The sequence below is a fragment of the Salvelinus namaycush genome, chromosome 22 (assembly GCF_016432855.1).
Source record: "Salvelinus namaycush isolate Seneca chromosome 22, SaNama_1.0, whole genome shotgun sequence".
NCBI classification, from domain to species: domain Eukaryota; kingdom Metazoa; phylum Chordata; class Actinopteri; order Salmoniformes; family Salmonidae; genus Salvelinus; species Salvelinus namaycush.
Genome location: NC_052328.1, coordinates 14,643,854 through 14,663,106, shown reverse-complemented (window position 1 = coordinate 14,663,106; position 19,253 = coordinate 14,643,854). Strand labels below are relative to the sequence as shown.

General features: G+C 40.8%; 2 protein-coding genes across 2 annotated transcripts in view; one reads left to right on the top strand and one right to left on the bottom strand.

Annotated features, from left to right (window-relative positions):
* Positions 1–4,978: 4,978 nt before the first annotated feature.
* On the top strand, positions 4,979–5,701 carry LOC120017591 (barrier-to-autointegration factor-like protein). Its single transcript, XM_038960448.1, has 2 exons — positions 4,979–5,104; positions 5,418–5,701. Exons 1-2 carry the CDS (start codon positions 4,979–4,981, stop codon positions 5,562–5,564), a joined length of 273 nt encoding a protein of 90 aa, XP_038816376.1. The 3' UTR covers positions 5,565–5,701.
* The window catches only part of LOC120017590 (ectonucleoside triphosphate diphosphohydrolase 6-like), a 36,272-nt gene continuing 22,681 nt past the window's right edge, over positions 5,663–19,253 (bottom strand). The window contains exons 9-14 of the mRNA XM_038960447.1: positions 11,377–11,441; positions 10,657–10,761; positions 6,668–6,808; positions 6,491–6,547; positions 6,207–6,319; positions 5,663–6,100 (exon numbers count right to left, since the gene is read on the bottom strand). Of these exons, the coding sequence (XP_038816375.1) occupies positions 6,017–6,100; positions 6,207–6,319; positions 6,491–6,547; positions 6,668–6,808; positions 10,657–10,761; positions 11,377–11,441 (565 nt within the window). The 3' untranslated portion in view covers positions 5,663–6,016. The remainder of the gene's footprint in view (positions 6,101–6,206; positions 6,320–6,490; positions 6,548–6,667; positions 6,809–10,656; positions 10,762–11,376; positions 11,442–19,253) is intronic.

The following is a 19,253-nucleotide window of genomic DNA, read 5'->3' as shown; positions in this document are numbered from 1 at the left end:
TCATGACGTCAGATCTAGATCAAGCGTCGCGTGCAACGCTTGATCTAAATGCAACTTAATGTTCTGAAATAGTATAGTCACAGACAGAAGGGGGAAATTATAAATAATATTTAGTATAATCTAGCTACTTACACTTGTTATGATTGTTATTTTATAGCTCAATGGTTATGGTACTGATTTATGGTATGTCGGGGCCATTTAGCTATAAGGTCGGGACTGATGGTCTGTTTACGTTTCGTTGTGGCTAGATCCAGTCTTACAGCGCTATCTAGTGATAGTGTCGGGGACAACAGTTGTTGACGACTAGCATTGTGGATAAACCTAACCACAGAGTTTCTAAACCTGTCTTTGGCCTAAACATTTTCCAATAGTCGACGCGTCCATAAGGGTAGTGGAAGCTAAGCGCTTCCCAAAAGGAAATTCAAATACATTGCCGAAGTTATATAGCCTAATTAGCCTTCTGTCTATACAGAAATACATACAATCATTCAAATAGGCTAGCCTACTAAAGCATGATTTGCCCACAGAGCATCATTAGCTTCTTCAAAAAATACAATATGGATTGTTTAAAATTTGCATTACCTACAGTTGGAAAGAAAAGCAGCGCGCACTGCAAATACCAAGTAGATGATTGTTGAGTTGCGACTGTCAGTGAAATGTAGAGTGTATGTAGAGTGTATTGCTGTAAAGAGAAAGAATAAAGAGAATACAATGAAATGACTGTAATCTGTCTTTTAGTTGCAAAAAAATGCTACTTAAATGTGATAACAACAGTATAGCCTATTGGCACCAGCGGGAAAGCATCGGCATCCCCGGCAAGCGCGCACTGTGTATAGCCAATTCAATCATTTTCAAGGTTGTGCCTCTCCTTATCATAGATCTATGGATAATGCCGTTTTTATTGATCTGTTTGTCAGTGTCAGCAGAGTAGTCTACCCTGAATATGTTTCATTAATAAATATTCTGTTAATGTCTCCAGTCATATAAAGTGTAGTAGAATTGCCTGAAATGTGTTTATAAAAGGCACAATGATTACCATACAAAGAAGAACCGTAGCTTGTATAGCCTATAGCCTAGGCTCATTCTACGCTACACGCCAGGGTTCTCCAACTGGCGGTTGCGTTGCCGAATTTGACTCGCGGGTGATTTTATTTAGAACCCCAAGTTTTCTGAGCAAAAAAAAAAATATATATATATTTACTCAGCAAAAAAAGAAACGTCCCTTTTTCAGGATCCTGTCTTTCAAAGATAATTCGTAAAAATCCAAATAACTTCACAGATCTTCATTGTAAAGGGTTTAAACACTGTTTCCCATGCTTGTTCAATGAACCATAAACAATTAATGAACATGCACCTGTGGAACGGTCATTAAGACACTAACAGCTTACAGATGGTAGGCAATTAAGGTCACAGTTATGAAAACTTAGGACACTAAAGAGGCCTTTCTACTGACTCTGAAAAACATTAAAAGAAAGATGCCCAGGGTCCCTGCTCATCTGCATGAACGTGCCTTGGGCATGCTGCAAGGATACATGAGGACTGCAGATGTGGCCAGGGCAATAAATTGCAAAGTCCGTACTGTGAGACGCCTAAGACAGTGCTACAGAGAGACAGGACGGACAGATGATCATCCTCGCAGTGGCAGACCACGTGTAACAACACCTGCACAGGATCGGTACATCTGAACATCACACCTGCGGGACAGGTACAGGATGGCAACAACAACTGCCCGAGTTACACCAGGAACGCACAATCCCTCCATTAGTGCTCAGACTGTCCACAATAGGCTGAGAGAGGCTGGACTGAGGGCTTGTAGGCCTGTTGTAAGGCAGGTCCTCCACAGACATCACCGACAACAACGTCGCCTATGGGCACAAACCCACCGTTGCTGGACCAGACAGGACTGGCAAAAAGTGCTCTTCACTGACGAGTCGCGGTTTTGTCTCACATGGGGTGATGGTCGGATTTGCGTTTATCGTAGAAGGAATGAGCATTACACTGAGGCCTGTACTCTGGAGCGGGATCGATTTGGAGGTGGAGGGTCCGTCATGGTCTGGGGCGCTGTGTCACAGCATCATCGGACTGAGCTTGTTGTCATTGCAGGCAATCTCAACGCTGTGCGTTACAGGGAAGACATCCTCCTCCCTCATGTGGAACCCTTCCAGCAGGCTCATCCTGACACGACCCTCCAGCATGACAATGCCACCAGCCATACTGCTCGTTTTGTGAGTGATTTCCTGCAAGACAGGAATGTCAGTGTTCTGCAATGGCCAGCGAAGAGCCTGGATCTCAATCCCATTGAGCACGTCTGGGACCTGTTGGATTGGAGGGTGAAGGCTAGAGCCATTCCCCCCAGAAATGTCTGAGAACTTGCAGGTGCCTTGGTGGAAGAGTGGGGTAACATCTCACAGCAAGAACTGGCAAATCTGCAGTCCATGAGGAGATGCACTGCATACTTAATGCAGCTGGTGGCCACACCAGATACTGACTGTTACTTTTGATTTTGACCCCCCCCCCCTTTGTTCAGGGACACATTATTCCATTTCTGTTAGTCACATGTCTGTGGAACTTGTTCAGTTTATGTCTCAGTTGTTGAATCTTGTTTTGTTCATACAAATATTTACACATGTTAAGTTTGCTGAAAATAAACGCAGTTGACAGTGAGAGGACGTTTCTTTTTTTGCTGAGTTTATATTGTAAGTCATGACTTGTAGTTATATATATCAGTGGCGGTCAGTGCCGTTTATGATGAAGTACAACTTTCTTTTTCATGAGCATGGCCTTATTTCTATTACAGCATGTTGGATGACTGTCATTCATATTCCATTCACCCAGTTCAATATAACATCAATAGGTTTAGGCTACTACATGATACTCAAATTTTTACTATACCCATCATGAGGTTGCTACAACCTAGCATTTGAATGAAAGTTTACAACGTAGGTGCACAGGTCGAGATAAAAATTTGAGATAACAGACATTGACACATTCAATACCGCCTTGCACACTCTTGCCTGCATCTAGCTTATCTAGGGTGTAATCAGTAATTCAACAGTTGCAAACGAGAGTTTCTATTGGACAAATTCAGGTATTTTATCCCCGTTTCGTTTTCTTCCGTTTCAGAAATGTTTTTCAACAGAATCGGCGGAATGAATACACCCTGATCACACAAACATAGTTCACTTTCATAGCAGCCACATTGTATTAATTCTAGCCTCTATGCACTCTCCCCCTCTCACCTTTTCCCTTCGCTTGTGGACTTCAATGAACAACACATCAGCTGTATGTGACCAGGCAAAAAATACTTTCCAAGCCAAACCCCCCCTACCCCGGACGACACTGGGCCAACTATGCGTCGCCCCATGGACCTCCTGGTCACGGCCGGCTGCGACAGAGCCTGGGCTCGAACCCAGAATCTCTGGTGGGACAGCTAGCACTGCGATGTAGCGCCTTAGACCACTGCGCCACCCGGGAGTCCTCTCCTTCATTTTTGAAGAAATTAATTTGTTAAACTGTTCAACTAGTCTTTCTCTCTCTTTGAGTCAACTACTCCCCACATTTTATGCAGAACTAACTAGCTGTAGCTTATGCTTTCAGTACTAGATTTTGATCCTTTGATTTGGTGGAAAACATGTCAGTTCATGCTGCAAGAGGTCTGATAGGTTGGAGGACGTCCTCCGGAAGTTGTCATAATTGCTGTGTAAGTCTATGGAATGGGGTGAGAACCAAGAGCCTCCTAGGTTTTGTATTGAAGTCAATGTACTGGCAAGAGGAAGAAGGAAGATAGCTGTCCTCCGGCTACACCATGGTGCTACCCTACAGAGTGCTGTTGAGGCTACTGTAGACCTTCATTGCAAAACACTGTGTTTTAATCAATTATTTTGTGACGTGAATATATTTAGTATAGTTTAATCTAAAAAGTTAACTTTTTCAATGTTATCTTTTTAAAAAAAAATATGAAATTCACTGAGGATGGTCCTCCCCTTCCTCCTCTGAGGAGCCTCCACTGATAAATATATATATTTAATCTATATATTTTTTAAACGTTTTATTGTTGGACATAAAATACTGTAAAATCTGTTCCAAAGTATTCCCACGCATAATAGAGATATACAGTATGTGATCGTATACAAATGTAAGCAAGGTTTGAAATTATTCTGTTTTAGTCCGTTTTGGGCTTTTTGCTGTCAATTTGCAGTTGACAAATTATTTGTAATTATGTTCAGGCCTCCTGACAATCCGGTCAAGTAAAAATCTGTGCTCGGCTGAATCTAGTTTATGATCCCTGTAGTTTATGATCCCTGCTATATGCAGTCAGCCATGCATTGAACGGTCTGTTTGCGAACAGTGATCGAGTTCTATTATAGGCAAAATTATTACTATCCAATCTACTCATCACATTACGAATAGAAGGGTTTCTTACACAAGTCTGCAAATGTGATGATGCATGGAATGCTGTATTATAAAGGTGCATTTTTATGGTCAAAATAAGCTTCCACAAACGTTAAACTTATGCGCCGTCTATGCCATTTCCTAACCTTATCCTCATTCTCCTTACCTGCTACGTTATTTCACCTAACCTGCTGTTAGTTCTCCTAACCTGCTGTGTAAACAGACCATCAATCCCCACATACCATCAGTAGCCTATCGTCACACTCTCATTTAATTATCTACAGGTGTTGTTTTAGTACGCAAATTCGCACTTTTATAGCACGTGATCTGTCAAATCATAAACGCGTGGTAACAATTAGTAAAGGCCAGTGTGTCCATTGTCTCGGGTAAGGACGTGAAATACAATAGTGTAAGTTATTTCAACATGTTTAGACATATGCCTACTGAAATATTAACTGGAAGCTGTAGGTAGCATATGGCTCACAGACACGACTAGAGCTAATGTTATTAGAGTGAGTTAGCACAGAGAGCCTAGTTGTTGGACTAACGTTACTAGACCATCATTGCGCAGCTGTCTCTTGCAGAAATGTCGACCACTTCTCAGAAGCACAGGGACTTCGTTGGAGAACCCATGGGCGATAAACCGGTGACAGCACTGTCGGGAATTGGCGAGGTCTTGGGAAATAAACTGGAGGAGCAAGGTTTTGACAGAGTAAATTCTTTTTATTTATTTATTTTTTACAGCGCTTCACATGCTATGCATTCTAGACTATATACATTTTTTTTACCTCTTAGAATGTTAACGTTAGGTCAAGTATTGTGGAGCTCCTGCACCTTAAGTTGTCAAGGCTTTGGCTCCGTGGCAAATGGGGACTGGTCAATGCACCCCATTGGGTCCCCAGGACAAGGCTTGTTTTGATGATTTTCCCACTATGGACAGTAGCACCACAGTACTGACCTGCACTTAAGGGCAGGCCCACTGCAACAAAGTAATATGTAGGATAACTGCTGCATCTCCTTCTTAGGCCTTTGTGGTTCTGGGTCAGTATCTGCTGCTGCGGAAGGATGGGGAGCTGTTCACTGAGTGGCTGAAAGACACCAGCGGAGCCAACACCAGGAATGCTACATCCTGCTCCCAGTGCCTGAGAGAGTGGTGTGATTCATTCCTATGAGTCCCTAATGTAACATTTTAAAGATTAGAACATGAATCTGTTTATAGTGGAAATGTCAGTGGCTTGGTTTGTCTGAGCAGAATAATTTAATAAAGATGTGATATCTAAATTGTTTTCTTTTATTCAAAATACATATGCATTCATTACCCCAATTGATTCTGAATTGTACACAGAAACTGACATTTTAGCACAATGTTATATTCAAATATGTAATTGGTCATGCTCCTTTAAACTACAGCAGTAGCATGTGCTTTATTACACAACCAACATTCCTTAAGTATAAAAAAAATAAAGTCAAACATTCAAAAGGCAACTGGTAAAATAAACTACAATTCTGAAAACTTTGCACAGAAAAACAAGTACAATCACTTTGGGAAAATGGCCTGAGTGTACTTTGCGGCACAGAAACACTGGCATGTCATGGCAGCAGCAAGTGAGGTGAAACTGGCAGCTCACTGACTGTGGAGGGACTCTATGTAGTGGAAAGTAGCCCCCAGAGCCCAACTAGTCTCCACTTCATCAATCTTCCTCGCCAGCTGAAAGCACACACAAATCACTTCCTTGACCATTGGATACAGACCCATGGAAATGCATTGATTTCGATTGAATGATAAATGGCATTTCTTTGCATTTGGTTCTCACCTTAAATACTTTTTCTTTGGGAAAACCAAGCTCTTGCAGCATTGTAGAGATGTAGGTTAGATCCAGACAAAGAAAAGGATTCTCTCCGGGAGTAACTGTCATTCCGTTGCACACTGGGAGAAATAAATGGGGATTTCTTGCACGTATTCACTAAATTCCAATAATTAAATGTGTGAAAGCAATGAGTCAAGCGTTGATTAAAAGGGATAAGTCAAGTTCATATTCAGTTCAGTAGTAGCGAACCACATACAGTACACAACTGCAGCATGAGGGTGCTGTCTTACCTCTTTTAGCAGTGTCAATGTAATCGCTGACTTTTATAATCCCTCCTGTTTTCTCATCTGAGTGAAAGGGGATATTAGAATAGAACTACATTAAATTTCTATATGAAGATATCATTAAACTAAGTAGCATATTCATTTACACCAACTGAAGTGGCAAAAGGTAGGTAGGGTTCCTACCAATAGCGCCCAGATCCACAGCTCTGTCATAGTAGTATGAAAAGGCATAGAATTCAATATCTTTGGCTTCCTCTGCCTTCTTCACCTTCCTATACAGCACCTTCTCCACTTTCCTAAGGCAGGATTCATAAATGGGCTCTCCTGAAACAGAAACAAAACTTAATACACAAAACAATGGTCAGGTTAGGCAATAAATTGTTTATTAAAGGTGCAATGTGCAGAAATCCGCCATTTCCTGGTTGCTAAAATTCTAATAGTTCGCCTAATTTCAGTTAGTGACAAAACAAGCAATTGTGTAGAGTATAGAAAATCATTGTACCACCTAAACCGCTGTGAAATATATTTTCAATATAAAACAAAAATATAGTATTTTCAGCTGGTGTACGAAACTAAAAGTCCAAATCAAATCAAATTGTATTAGTCCCCTGTGGCGAATATAACAGGTGTAGACCTTACAGTGAAATGCTTACTTAAAAGCCCTAACCAACATTGCAAATTAAAAAAAATACGGATAAAAATAAGAGATAAAAGTAACAAGTAATTAAAGAGCAGCAGTAAAATAACAACAGTGAGACTATTTTAATTTTACCTTTATTTAACTAGTCAGTTAAGAACAAATTCCTATTTTCAATGACGGCCTAGGAACAGTGGGTTAACTGCCTTGTTCAGGGGAGAACAACAGATTTTTACCTTGTCAGCTCGGGATTTGATCTTGCAACCTTTCGGTTACTAGTCCAACGCTCTAACCACTAGGCTACCTGCCACCAATATACAGGGGGGTACCAATACAGAGTCAATGTGCGGGGGGCACCGGTTAGTTGAGGTAGTATGTACATGTAGGTAGAGTAATTAAAGTGACTATGCATAGATGACAACAGAGAGTAGCAGTGGTGTAAAGAGTGGGAGAGGGGAAATGCAAATAGTCTGGGTAGCCATTTGACTAGATGTTCAGGAGTCTTATGGCTTGGGGATAGAAGCTGTTTAGAAGCCTTTTGGACCTAGACTTGGCTCTCCGGTACTGCTTGCCGTGCGGTAGTAGAGAGAACAGTCTATGACTAGGGTGGCTGGAGTCTTTGAACATTTTTAGGGCCTTCCTCTGACACCGCCTGGTATAGAGGTCCTGGATGGCAGGAAGCTTGGCCCCAGTGATGTACTGGGCCGTTCGCACTACCCTCTGTAATGCCTTGTGGTCGGAGGCCAAGCAGTTGCCATACCAGGCAGTGATGCAACCAGTCAGGATGCTCTCGATGGTGCAGCTGTAGAAACTTTGGAGGATCTGAGGACCCATGCCAAATCTTTTCAGTCTCCTGAGGGGGAAAAGGTTTTGTCATGCCTTCTTCACGACTGTCTTGGTGTGCTTGGACCATGTTAATTTGTTGGTGATGTGGACACCAAAAAACTTGAAGCTCTCAACCTGCTCCACTGCAGCCCCGTCGATGAGAATGGGGGTGTTCTCGGTCCTCCTTTTCCTGTAGTCCACAATCATCTCCTTTGTCTTGATCACGTTGAGGGAGAGGATGTTGTCCTGGCACCACACGGCCAGGTCTCTGACCTCCTCCTTATAGGCTGTCTCGTCGTTGTCGGTGATCAGGCCTACCACTGTTGTGTCATCTGCAAATTTAATGATGGTGTCAGAGTCATGCCTGGCCGTGCAGTCATGAGTGAACAGGGAGGACAGGAGGGGACTGAGCACGCACCCCTGAGGGGCCCCTGTGTTGACGATCAGCGTGACGGATGTGTTGTTACCTACCCTTACCACCTGGGGACGGCCCGTCAGGATGTCCAGGATCCAGTTGCAGAGGGAGGTGTTTAGTCCCAGGGTCCTTAGCTTATTGATGAGCTTTGAGGGCACTATGGTGTTGAACGCTAAGCTGTAGTCAATGAATAGCATTCTCACATAGGTGTTCCTTTTGTCCAGGTGGGAAAGGGCAGTGTGGAATGCAATAAAGATTGCATCATCTGTGGATCTGTTGGGGCGGTATGCAAATTGGAGTGGGTCTAGGGTTTCTGGGATGATAGTGTTGATGTGAGCCATGACCAGCCTTTCAAAGCACTTTATGGCTACAGACGTGAGTGCTATGGGTTGGTAGTCATTTAGGCAGGTTACCTTAGTGTTCTTGGGCACAGGCACTATGGTGGTCTGCTTAAAACATGTTGGTATTACAGACTCGGACAGGGAGAGGTTGAAAATGTCAGTGAAGACACTTTCCAGTTGGTAATCCGTCTGGCCCTGCGGCCTTGTGAATGTTGACCTGTTTAAAGGTCTTACTCACATCGGCTGCGGAGAGCATGATCACACAGTCTTCCAGAACAGCTGGTGCTCTCATGCATGTTTCAGTGTTATTTGCCTCGAAGCGAGCATAGAAGTAGTTTAGCTCGTCTAGTAGGCTCGTGTCACTGGGCAGCTCTCGGCTGTGCTTCCCTTGTAGTTTGTAATGGTTTGCAAGCCCTGTCACATCCGACGAGCGTCAGAGCCGGTATAGTACGATTCGATCTTAGTCCTGTATTGACGCATTGCCTGTTTGACGGTTTGTCGGAGAGCATAGCATGATTTCTTACAAGCTTCCGGGTTAGAGTCCCGCTCCTTGAAAGAGGCAGCTCTAGCCTTTAGCTCAGTGCGGATGCTCCCTGTAATCCATGGCTTCTGGTTGGGGTATGTACGTACGGTCACTATGGGGACGACGTCATCTATGCACTTATTGATGAAGCTAAAGACTGATGTGGTGTACTCCTCAATGCCATCGGAGGGATCCCGGAGCATATTCCAGTCCTGTAGCTTAGCATCTGCTTCATTTGACCCCTTTTTTATTGATTTAGTCACTGGTGCTTCCTGCTTTAATTTTTGCTTGTAAGCAGGAATCAGGAGGATAGAATTATGGTCAGATTTGCCAAATGGAGGGCGAGGGAGAGCTTTGTACGTGTCTCTGTGTGTGGAGTATAGGTGGTCCAGAGGCCTTTTTCCTCTGGTTACACATTTAACATGCTGATAGAAATTTGGTAAAACAGATTTAAGTTTCCCTGCATTAAAGTCCTCGGCTACTAGGAGCACTGCCTCTGGGTGAGCATTTTCTTGTTTGCTTTTGGCAGAATACAGCTCATTCAATGCTGTCTTAGTGCCAGCCTCTGATTGTGGTGGTATGTAAACAGCTACGAAGTATACAGATGAAAACTCTCTCGGTAGGTAGTGTGGTCTTCAGCTTATCATGAGATACTCTACCTCAGGCGAGCAATAGCTCGAGACTTCCTTAGATATATTGCACCAACTGTTATTTACAAAAATACATAGCCCGCCGTCCCTTGTCTTACCAGACGCCGCTGTTCTATCCTGCCGGTACATCGTATAACCAGCCAGCTGTTACAGTTTTTAATGTCCCGTTGGTAGTTTAATCTTCCACGTAACTCGTCGATTTTATTCTCCAAGGATTACATGTTTGCTAGCAGAATGGAGGGAAGTGGGGGTTTATTCGATCGCCACCGAATTCTCAGAAGGCAGCCCGCCCTTCGGCCCCTCTTTCTCCGCCTCCTCTTCACGCAGATCACGGGGATCGGGGCCTGTTTCCGAGGAAGCAGTATATCCTTTGCGTCGGGCTCGTCAGAGTCGTGAAAGGAAAAAAGGATTCTGCTAGTCCGTGGTGAGTAATCGCAGTCCTGATGTCTAGAACTTATTTTCGGTCATCAGACGGTAGCAGCAACATTATGTACAAAATAAGTAAACAAATAAGTTACAAACAACGCAAATAAATGAATAAAAAACACAATCGGGGGCACGTAAAACGTCTGCCTTCTTCTCTCTCTTAAAAGACGCAAAAACAAAACTTAAGAACGGGAATCATAGAAATATCGCACATAGAACAGATTTACCACTTCTTAGACTTACTTTCAATGAGAATGACAGATATATATCTTACATTTCTATGTGAATTTGACAATTGGTATTTAGCATTAGTAATATTATTGTTAAATTAGTTATTAATCCCTTTTTACTGTACCTGCTTTCTGGCCCTTCACAGTATACAGAACTTCTGCATGTTCCCATTGGCCAGAGTAGTCCGGGGCCAAGCAGGGACTTACTAGCTCTGTGCTGCTGCCCTCTACTGTTTAAAATAGAACAGAGAACGCACTTAGAATTTGGACCTGACCAACAAACTGTAGCTCATGTTTTGGTACACATGCAGGATATATCTATCTATATAGATATATGGAAGCTATGGCTGGTGAAGGCTACATCTTTTTTTTAAGAGCTCTTATAAAAATTAAACAATGAACTAATGTGGTGTTGCCGTTTGGCCAACAATTTCCAATATAAGTCAAATGCTGTAAAGGGACACAGCATCTGAAATTGCTGTGCTCCAACATAGGTTTTATGGCTATTGGCCAACATCTGTTGGCACACTAAAAAGCAACCCTATAACCAAAAAAGCATTGAGGGAACATTGAGAATAAATAGATTATACAACAAACAAATGTATCAACAAAGAAATCTGATTAAAATTCAAATGTCTAAAATGCAAATCCCCATGGAGAACTGCATCCGGGGCATTCGACTGATGGCAGTTCTTAAAGCCAGGCATCAACTAAATCACAGCAACAGCTGGCATGCAAGGAATTAATCTTGGTCCATGTTATTAAAAGATTAGATAATGGCTTATTTATCGGGACGGGGAGGGTCTTTAAAGGCAACGATGAAAGCAAATTGAAAAACCACATACAAGGCTGTCCCTCGATTCCTCCCAAGACAGCTAGTCTTGCCGACATCAAGCCTAGACCAAGGTAGCTGTGCAAGACAGAAAGCAGAATCAGTGTGTGACACACAGAAATAAGATTGAGAGAGGTGTGTGTCAGAGTTTGGATAGTCATAGTTTGAACAATGATTGTGCACCGTGCAACATGCAACAAAACTTAGCAGGGTCATACACACTAACCTGAGGACAGAAAGAATACTACAGTTTCAATGCACCTCTCTGAACAACATCGCCGAGGGTTGATTTTCAGGAAAGCCAAATACTAAACAACATTTCCCACCAAAGCTGTTTTAGCGCTTTGCCTAATATAAGATATTATTAAGCCAAACATGTAAGAGGGTATTTGAGCGCATATACTGCCATTGACGTTTGTTGTGCTGGGCCAGATCCAGTCGCACACTGCTGGCTGCAAAAGTCTCAAATTCAGAGGCCTTCTAAATTCTAAGACCTTCAAAAGTCAATCAGTTATAAAACAGTTTTGCTTTGAGTTAAAACTTTGCTTTGAATGGGAAGTCATATTTTACAATGCAAGACTCTGTTGCAATCTAGTTAGTTCAAAACTGATTTTAGAGCGCAACAGACAGCAGACGAGGGTTTAAACCAGCAACTCTTGCAGTTATGCAAGCACACCACCTGTGCCTTAAGGTTCAGACCTTTTGTCAGAGTCTGCATTACAGGTTACAATAGCACTGCCAATGACAGGCTTTGCATGTGGAAATGTTATATAATGCTAGAGGTCAACCGATTATGATTTTTCAACGCCGATACCAATACCGATTATTGGAGGACCCCCCCAAAAAAAGCCGATACCGATTGATCGGCCAATTTATATATATATATATATATATATTTGTAATAATGACAATTACAACAATACTGAATGAACAATGAACACTTTTATTTTAACTTAATATAATACATAAATAAAATCTATTTAGTCTCAAATAAATAATGAAACATGCTCAATTTGGTTTAAATAATGCAAAAACACAGTGTTGGAGAAGAAAGTAAAAGTGCAATATGTGCCATGTAAAAAATCTAACGTTTAAGTTCCTTGCTCAGAACATGAGAACATATGAAAGCTGGTGGTTCAATATTCCCAGTTCTTCAATATTCCCAGTTAAGAAGTTTTATGTTGTAGTTATTATAGGAATTATGACACGTCGACTATTTCTCTCTATACTATTTGTATTTCATATACCTTTGATTATTGGATGTTCTAACAGGCACTTTAGTATTGCCAGCTTAATCTCAGGAGTTGATAGGCTTGAAGTCATAAACAGCGCTGTGAAGCAAGCATTGCTAAGAGCTGCTGGAAAACGCAGTAAAGTTTGAATGAATGCTTATGAGCCTGCTGCCGCCTACCACCGCTCAGTCAGACTGCTCTATCAAATTGTAGACTTAATTATAATATAATAAACACAGACATTCAAGCCATTAATATGGTCAAAGTCGGAAACTAGCATTTCGAAAACAAAACGTTTATTCTTTCAGTGAAATACGGAACCGTTCCGTATTTTATCGAACGGGCGGCAACTTAAGTCTAAATATTACTGTTACATTGCACAACCTTCAATGTTATGTCATAATTATGTAAAATTCTGGAAAATTAGTTCGCAACGAGCCAAGCGGCCCAAACTGTTGCATATACCCTGACTCTGCGTGCAATGAACGCAAGAGAAGTGACACAATTTCCCTAGTTAATATTGCCTGCTAACATGAATTTCTTTTGACTAAATATGCAGGTTTAAAAATATATATACTTCTGTGTATTGATTTTAAGAAAGGCATTGATGTTTATGGTTAGGTACATTCGTGCAACGATTGTGTTATTTTCGCGAATGCACTTTTGTTAAATCATCCCCCGTTTGGCGAAGTAGGCTGTGATTCCATCTTTTTTTTTACAGGCACCGCATTGATTATATGCAACACAGGACAAGCTAGTTAACCTAGTAACATCATCAACCATGTGTAGTTAACTAGTAATTATGTGAAGATTGATTGTTTTTTATAAGATAAGTTTAATGCTAGCTAGCAACTTACCTTGGCTCCTTGCTGCACTCGCGTAACAGGTGGTCAGCCTGTCACGCAGTTTCCTCGTGGAGTGCAATGTAATCGGCCATAATCAGCATCCAAAAATGCCGATTACCGATTGTTATGAATTAATTAATTAATTAATCGGCCATGCTGATTAATCGGTCGACCTCTATATAATGCACCTTTAACTTCACTAGGGTAGGGGGCAGCATTCGGAATTCTGGACTCAGGCCCATAAGCTAGGATATGCATATAATTAGTAGATTTGGATAGAAAACACTCTAACGTTTCCAAAACTGTTAAAATAATGTCTGTGAGTATAACAGAACTGATATGGCAGGCGAAAACCCGAGGAAAATCCAACCAGGAAGTACTATTATTTTGAAAGGCTGTTTTTCCATTGAAAGCCTATCCACCATACAAAGACTTAGGACCCAGTTCACGAGCTCTGTGGCTTCCTCTACACGTGGCCAGTCTTTAGGCATTGTTTCAGGCTTTTACTCTGAAAAATGAGGGAGATAGAGCACTTTCAATCAGTGGACAGTGGAAATTTCCAGACATCAGCCATGCGCCTGATCGGGAACGCGCCTTTTTTGTTTCTCCTTTCCTATTGACGAAGCTTTTGTCCGGTTGAAATATTATTGATTATTTATGACAAAAACAACCGGAGGATTGATTTTAAACAACATTTGGCATGTTTCTACTAGCTTTTATTGTACTTTAAAAAAACTTTTCGTCTGGACTTAGTGCACGCGCCTTGTGCATTTGGATTACCGGAAAAACGCGCAAACAAAAAGGAGGTTTTTGGTCATAAAGAGGGACATTATCGAACAAAACTAACATTTATTGTCTAACATGGAGACCTGGGAGTGCCACCAGATGAAGATCATCAAAGGTAAGTGATTAATTTTAATGCTATTTCAGACTTTTGTGACACCTCTCCTTGTTTGGAAAATGGCTGTATGGGTTTCTGTGGCTAGGAGCTGACCTAACATAATCGCAAAGTGTGCTTTCGCCGTAAGCCTTTTTGAAATCTGACACAGCGGTTGCATTAAGGAGAAGTTTATCTTTATTCGTATGTTTAACACTTGTATCTTTTATCAATGTTTATGATGAATATTTCTGTTATTTGATGGCTCTCTGCACTTGGCTCTCTGCACTTTCACTGGATGTTTGTTTGAGACAATGCATTTCTGAACATAACACACCAATTTCAAATGAGGTTTGTGGACATAAAGATTAACTTTATCGAACAAAACACACATTTATTGTGTAACATGAAGTCCTGTGAGTGCCATCTGATGAAGATCATCAAAGGTTAGTGATTAATTTAATCGCTATTTCTGATTTTTGTGAGCCCTCTCCTTGGCTGGAAAATGGCTGTATGGTTTTCTGTAACTAGGCGCTGACCTAACATAATCGTTTGGTGTGCTTTCGCCGTAAAGCCTATTTGAAATCGCACACTGTGGTTGGATGTACAATAAGTGTATCTTTAAAATGGTGTATAATACTTGTATGTTTGAGGAATTTTAATTATGGGATTTCTGTTGTTTTGAATTTGGCGCCCTGCACTTTCACTGGCTGTTGTCCCACTTGTACCAGAGAGGTTCAAATGAAAAATAAAGGCAATTCACGAGCACCACAATGCCTACTTCACCCATGGTTTTACAGCACACAGCTTTGACCTACTACAGTAGCTATGTTGGTCTACTGTACTTCTAACAATGTGTAGACAGGTTGCGTAGGATTCAAACTTTTTCAAACAGCCTATTCAAATAAAATCATTATTTTGGGGGGATATCTGGATAGTCGAAATGCATGTTTTAAAGCGGCAATCAGCAGTAGAAACAATAACAAAGCAGGCTCCCCGCCCCTGTTCGGTAAAAAATGAGGCTAGAGAAATGTAACCACTCTCAAATTCATAGACAGCTATGGATGTAAGGACTGACCATCCAGGATATCAAAATTACAGGTTTAAACATGTTTTAAGGCTATATAGTGTCTGTTTACATTTTATGGATGTAGAAACTGCCCCTTTAAAGAAAAATATGAGTTATTATTTTTTAACTCAAATGGGGACTTGCTTGCTCGACTCAGGAGAGCACTCTGCTTGTTGTTTCAGTACAGAAGGGAGGGGCAGGAGAGAAGAGGCTGGTGTGTCCGACATGGAGAGAGAAAGTAGCCAAACCGACTCACGCAGGTTAGACAAACATGTTGCTGTGATAAGTTATCTATCGTCTCATCTGGTAGTGTCGGTCTTGACAGCATGAAATCGATGTAAAGAAGCTAGCTAACAAGGCTAATTTAGGCTATTTGCCTCACTCCCTGTCCTTGTCTACAACAACTCCATTCGTATTAAACAACAGCCTACCTGTTGGTTGATCATTGTAGCCTACTACATCTCATTTAGCCATTTATTCCGTAATTGTAATTCCATTTTGCATTAGAAATCTCCTACTTCACTTGCTACACATGGAGACTCCGACTGTAACGTTAGTGCTGCTTTGATAGACAGACAATAACAAGCTACACAAGCCTTTTCTGTATCAATGTCACATAGATCATTTAATCATTTTTTTGACAAAGCCTTTTCAATAAAATAGGTCTTTTTTTTCTTCTAAAAAAATGAATACTCTCGCAAGTAATCGAATACTAAACTAATGTCACTTCGGATATTCTAATAACCATGCCCTAGGGCTGGACATTATACTGTATTTTACCGGCATTGATGCACGGAATGGTTTGGATTTTTACTTTACCTTGTATAACAGTATTTGAATGTTTGGTTTGTTAAATGTGATATGCAGTGTGTAACGTCCATTTTTATAGTTTACACCGCTACTTGAATCATCCCTCTCCGGTCTCTCCATGCCGCTTTCCACACAGACCTAGCCCTGCCCCGTAACTCTTAAATAAAATAATATATTAAAAAAGAAGCGCATCGGCTGTTGCTTGACCACGAGACACTTTAGTTCCGTCTGCACGGTCAATGCAGCACATGCAACAATGTTGATGATAATGATATTATTCCCACTTTGCTTCTTAATATACACACACATGTGCTCTATAATGACACTATTAGTTTGTGTTTCTTACAGCTAGTTTGTCTTTTCTAAGCAAGTTTTAGCTAAATCGTGTTAGCCCCTAATGCTAATCGCTAGTTAGCTGGCTAGCTAGTTACTAAATGTACTGGGTCAGAGCAAACTTAGCTAGCTATACAGTCTTATACCAGTGATGGTGTAGGCCTAAATAAGCATTTATTTTCCCTGGTTGACACATACATGCTCAGCAATTTTTGGCCAATCTCCAACCTTCCATTCTTAAGCAACATTTTGGAGAAATTGGTTTTCAAACAGTTAAATGATTTAAGTGCCAACTTTATTTTAGAAAAATTCCATGCTTTCGTGCCCACCACAGCAGAGAGACAGCCTTAGTTAAAGTGGTAAATGATCTCAGAGCCAACACAGATGCCAAACAGCTCTCTTGGATTTAAGTGCTGCATTCGACACTGTTGACCATGATGTCCTTCTGGACAGACTGGAGAGGTGGGTTGGCCTCTCCGATCCAGTTTTAAATTGGTTTAGGACCTATTTACCAGTCAAGTTTTTTTGTCACCCGTGATGAACATAACTCAGAGAAGATACATATGTATTGTGGCGTTCCACAAGGTTCAAGTTTGGGTCCGGTACTGTTCAGTTTATATGTGTTACCCCTTGGCAGCGCTATCAGAACGCACAGCATTGATTTTCACTGATACACAACTCGACGGATACATTATTAGGCTGTATTAGGGATTTAAATACCTCCTCCATCTAAATCAATACAAGACCGAGGTAAAAAAAACCTAGGTGTTATTTTAGATTCTGAACTAAATTTCGATTATCACACATTAGGAATGTTACAAAAAAATATTTTACCAGCTGAGGAACAAATGGTGCGACCGTTTTCGCTCCGGTTGATACAGGGAGACTCATCCGTGCTTTATATTGTATAATTTTTATGTTACCCAAACTCAGTAACATAATTTGATTGCATTCTGTTACTTTTAGATTACTTTCCCCTTAAGAGGCATTAGAAGAAGATAAAAATGTATGTTACCAACTGGACGACATCTATTTCAGGATAAATCCATGTTGCTGGCCATATATGGATGTTACATTTTACTTTATGGGTTGGTGATGTAGGCTTCTTCTAATCCATCGCTTTCTACTACAGATAATATGATTAAATTATCTTTACATTAAAAAGATATCAAGTCTATCAGAATTCCAGTCATTCCAATTAATTTAATACCCCTTGATCTTCAAGAATAGGACTTGGAAATATGAAAGTATAGATAAGCCAAATCGTTTTACCTGAGCACAACCCAAAAACTAACGAATTATTAACCAGCCCTACTCTGTTTATGATGTTGTTGTCATGGAGGACTGATTGGGCTCATTGATTCGAGTTGAAAAAGAAATGCTGCGCTCATGGAATGAGTACGACTGAAAAGTCCTATTTACATATAAAAAATGAATGTCATATGCTGTATTTGCTAAAGGTCTATTGTTTACCTTTTTGTTGGTGACACTTTGATATCTTGATAATATGCAACTGTTTAAAGGGCAAATCCACAGATGAAACAATAACAAAACGGTCGCCCCACCTCTGTTTTGGTAAAAAGCTGAGGGATGGGCCTGGAGAAATGTAACCACTCTCAGATTAATTGACAGAGCTATGGATGCAAGGACTGACCATCATTGATATAACAATGATTGTTTGAACCATGTTATGAGGCTATACAGTGTTTGTTTACATTACAATGTTTATAAACATTGGAGAAAAACAAGTTTATATTTTGGGTTCTCATGGAGTGTGACAGTTGAACTAAGCTCATGAGGCATTTCTAAGTTATATTCTTCAAGAATCAATGGATATTGATTTTCTTTATTTTGACTATTTTCTACATTGTAAAATAATAATGAAGATATCAAAACTATGAAATAACACATATGGAATTATGTAGAAACCAAAAAAGTGTTAAACAAATGAAAATATATTTGAGATTTGAGATTCTTCAAATAGACACCCTTTGCACACTCTTGGCATTTTCTCAGCCAGCTTCATGAGGTAGTCACCTGGAATTCATTTCAATTAACAGGTGTGCCTTGTTAAAAGTTACTTTGTGTAATTTCTTTCCTTCTTTATGCCAATCAGTTGTGTTATGACAAGGTAGGGGGTTATACAGAAGATAGCCCTATTTGGTAAAAGACCAAGTCCATATTATGGCAAGAACAGCTCAAATAAGCAAAGAGAAACAACAGTCCATCATGACTTTAAGACATGAAGGTCAGTCAATACGGAACATTTCAAGAACTTGAAGTTTCTTCAAGTGCAGTCACAAAAACCATCAAGCGCAATGATGAAACTGGCTCTCATGAGGACCGCCACAGGAATGGAAGACCCAGACTTACCTCTACTGCAGAGGATAAGTTCATTAGAGTTACCAGCCTCAGAAATTACAGGCCAAATAAATGTTTCACAGAGTTCAAGGAACAGACACTGTTCAGAGGAGACTGTGTGAATCAGGTCTTTGTGGTCGAATTGCTGCAAAGAAACCATTAATTTAGTCTGTTTAAGAAAGGTTTGAATCCTAAGCAACCTGTCTACACATTGTTTGAAGTGCAATAGATCATCATAGCTACTGTAGTAGATCAAAGCTGTGTGCTGGAAAACCTTGGTAGAGCATGGGTGAAGTAGGCACTGTGGTGCTCATGTGAATTTCCTTTATTTTTCGGCTTCAGACCAATGCCTACTTCTTACTT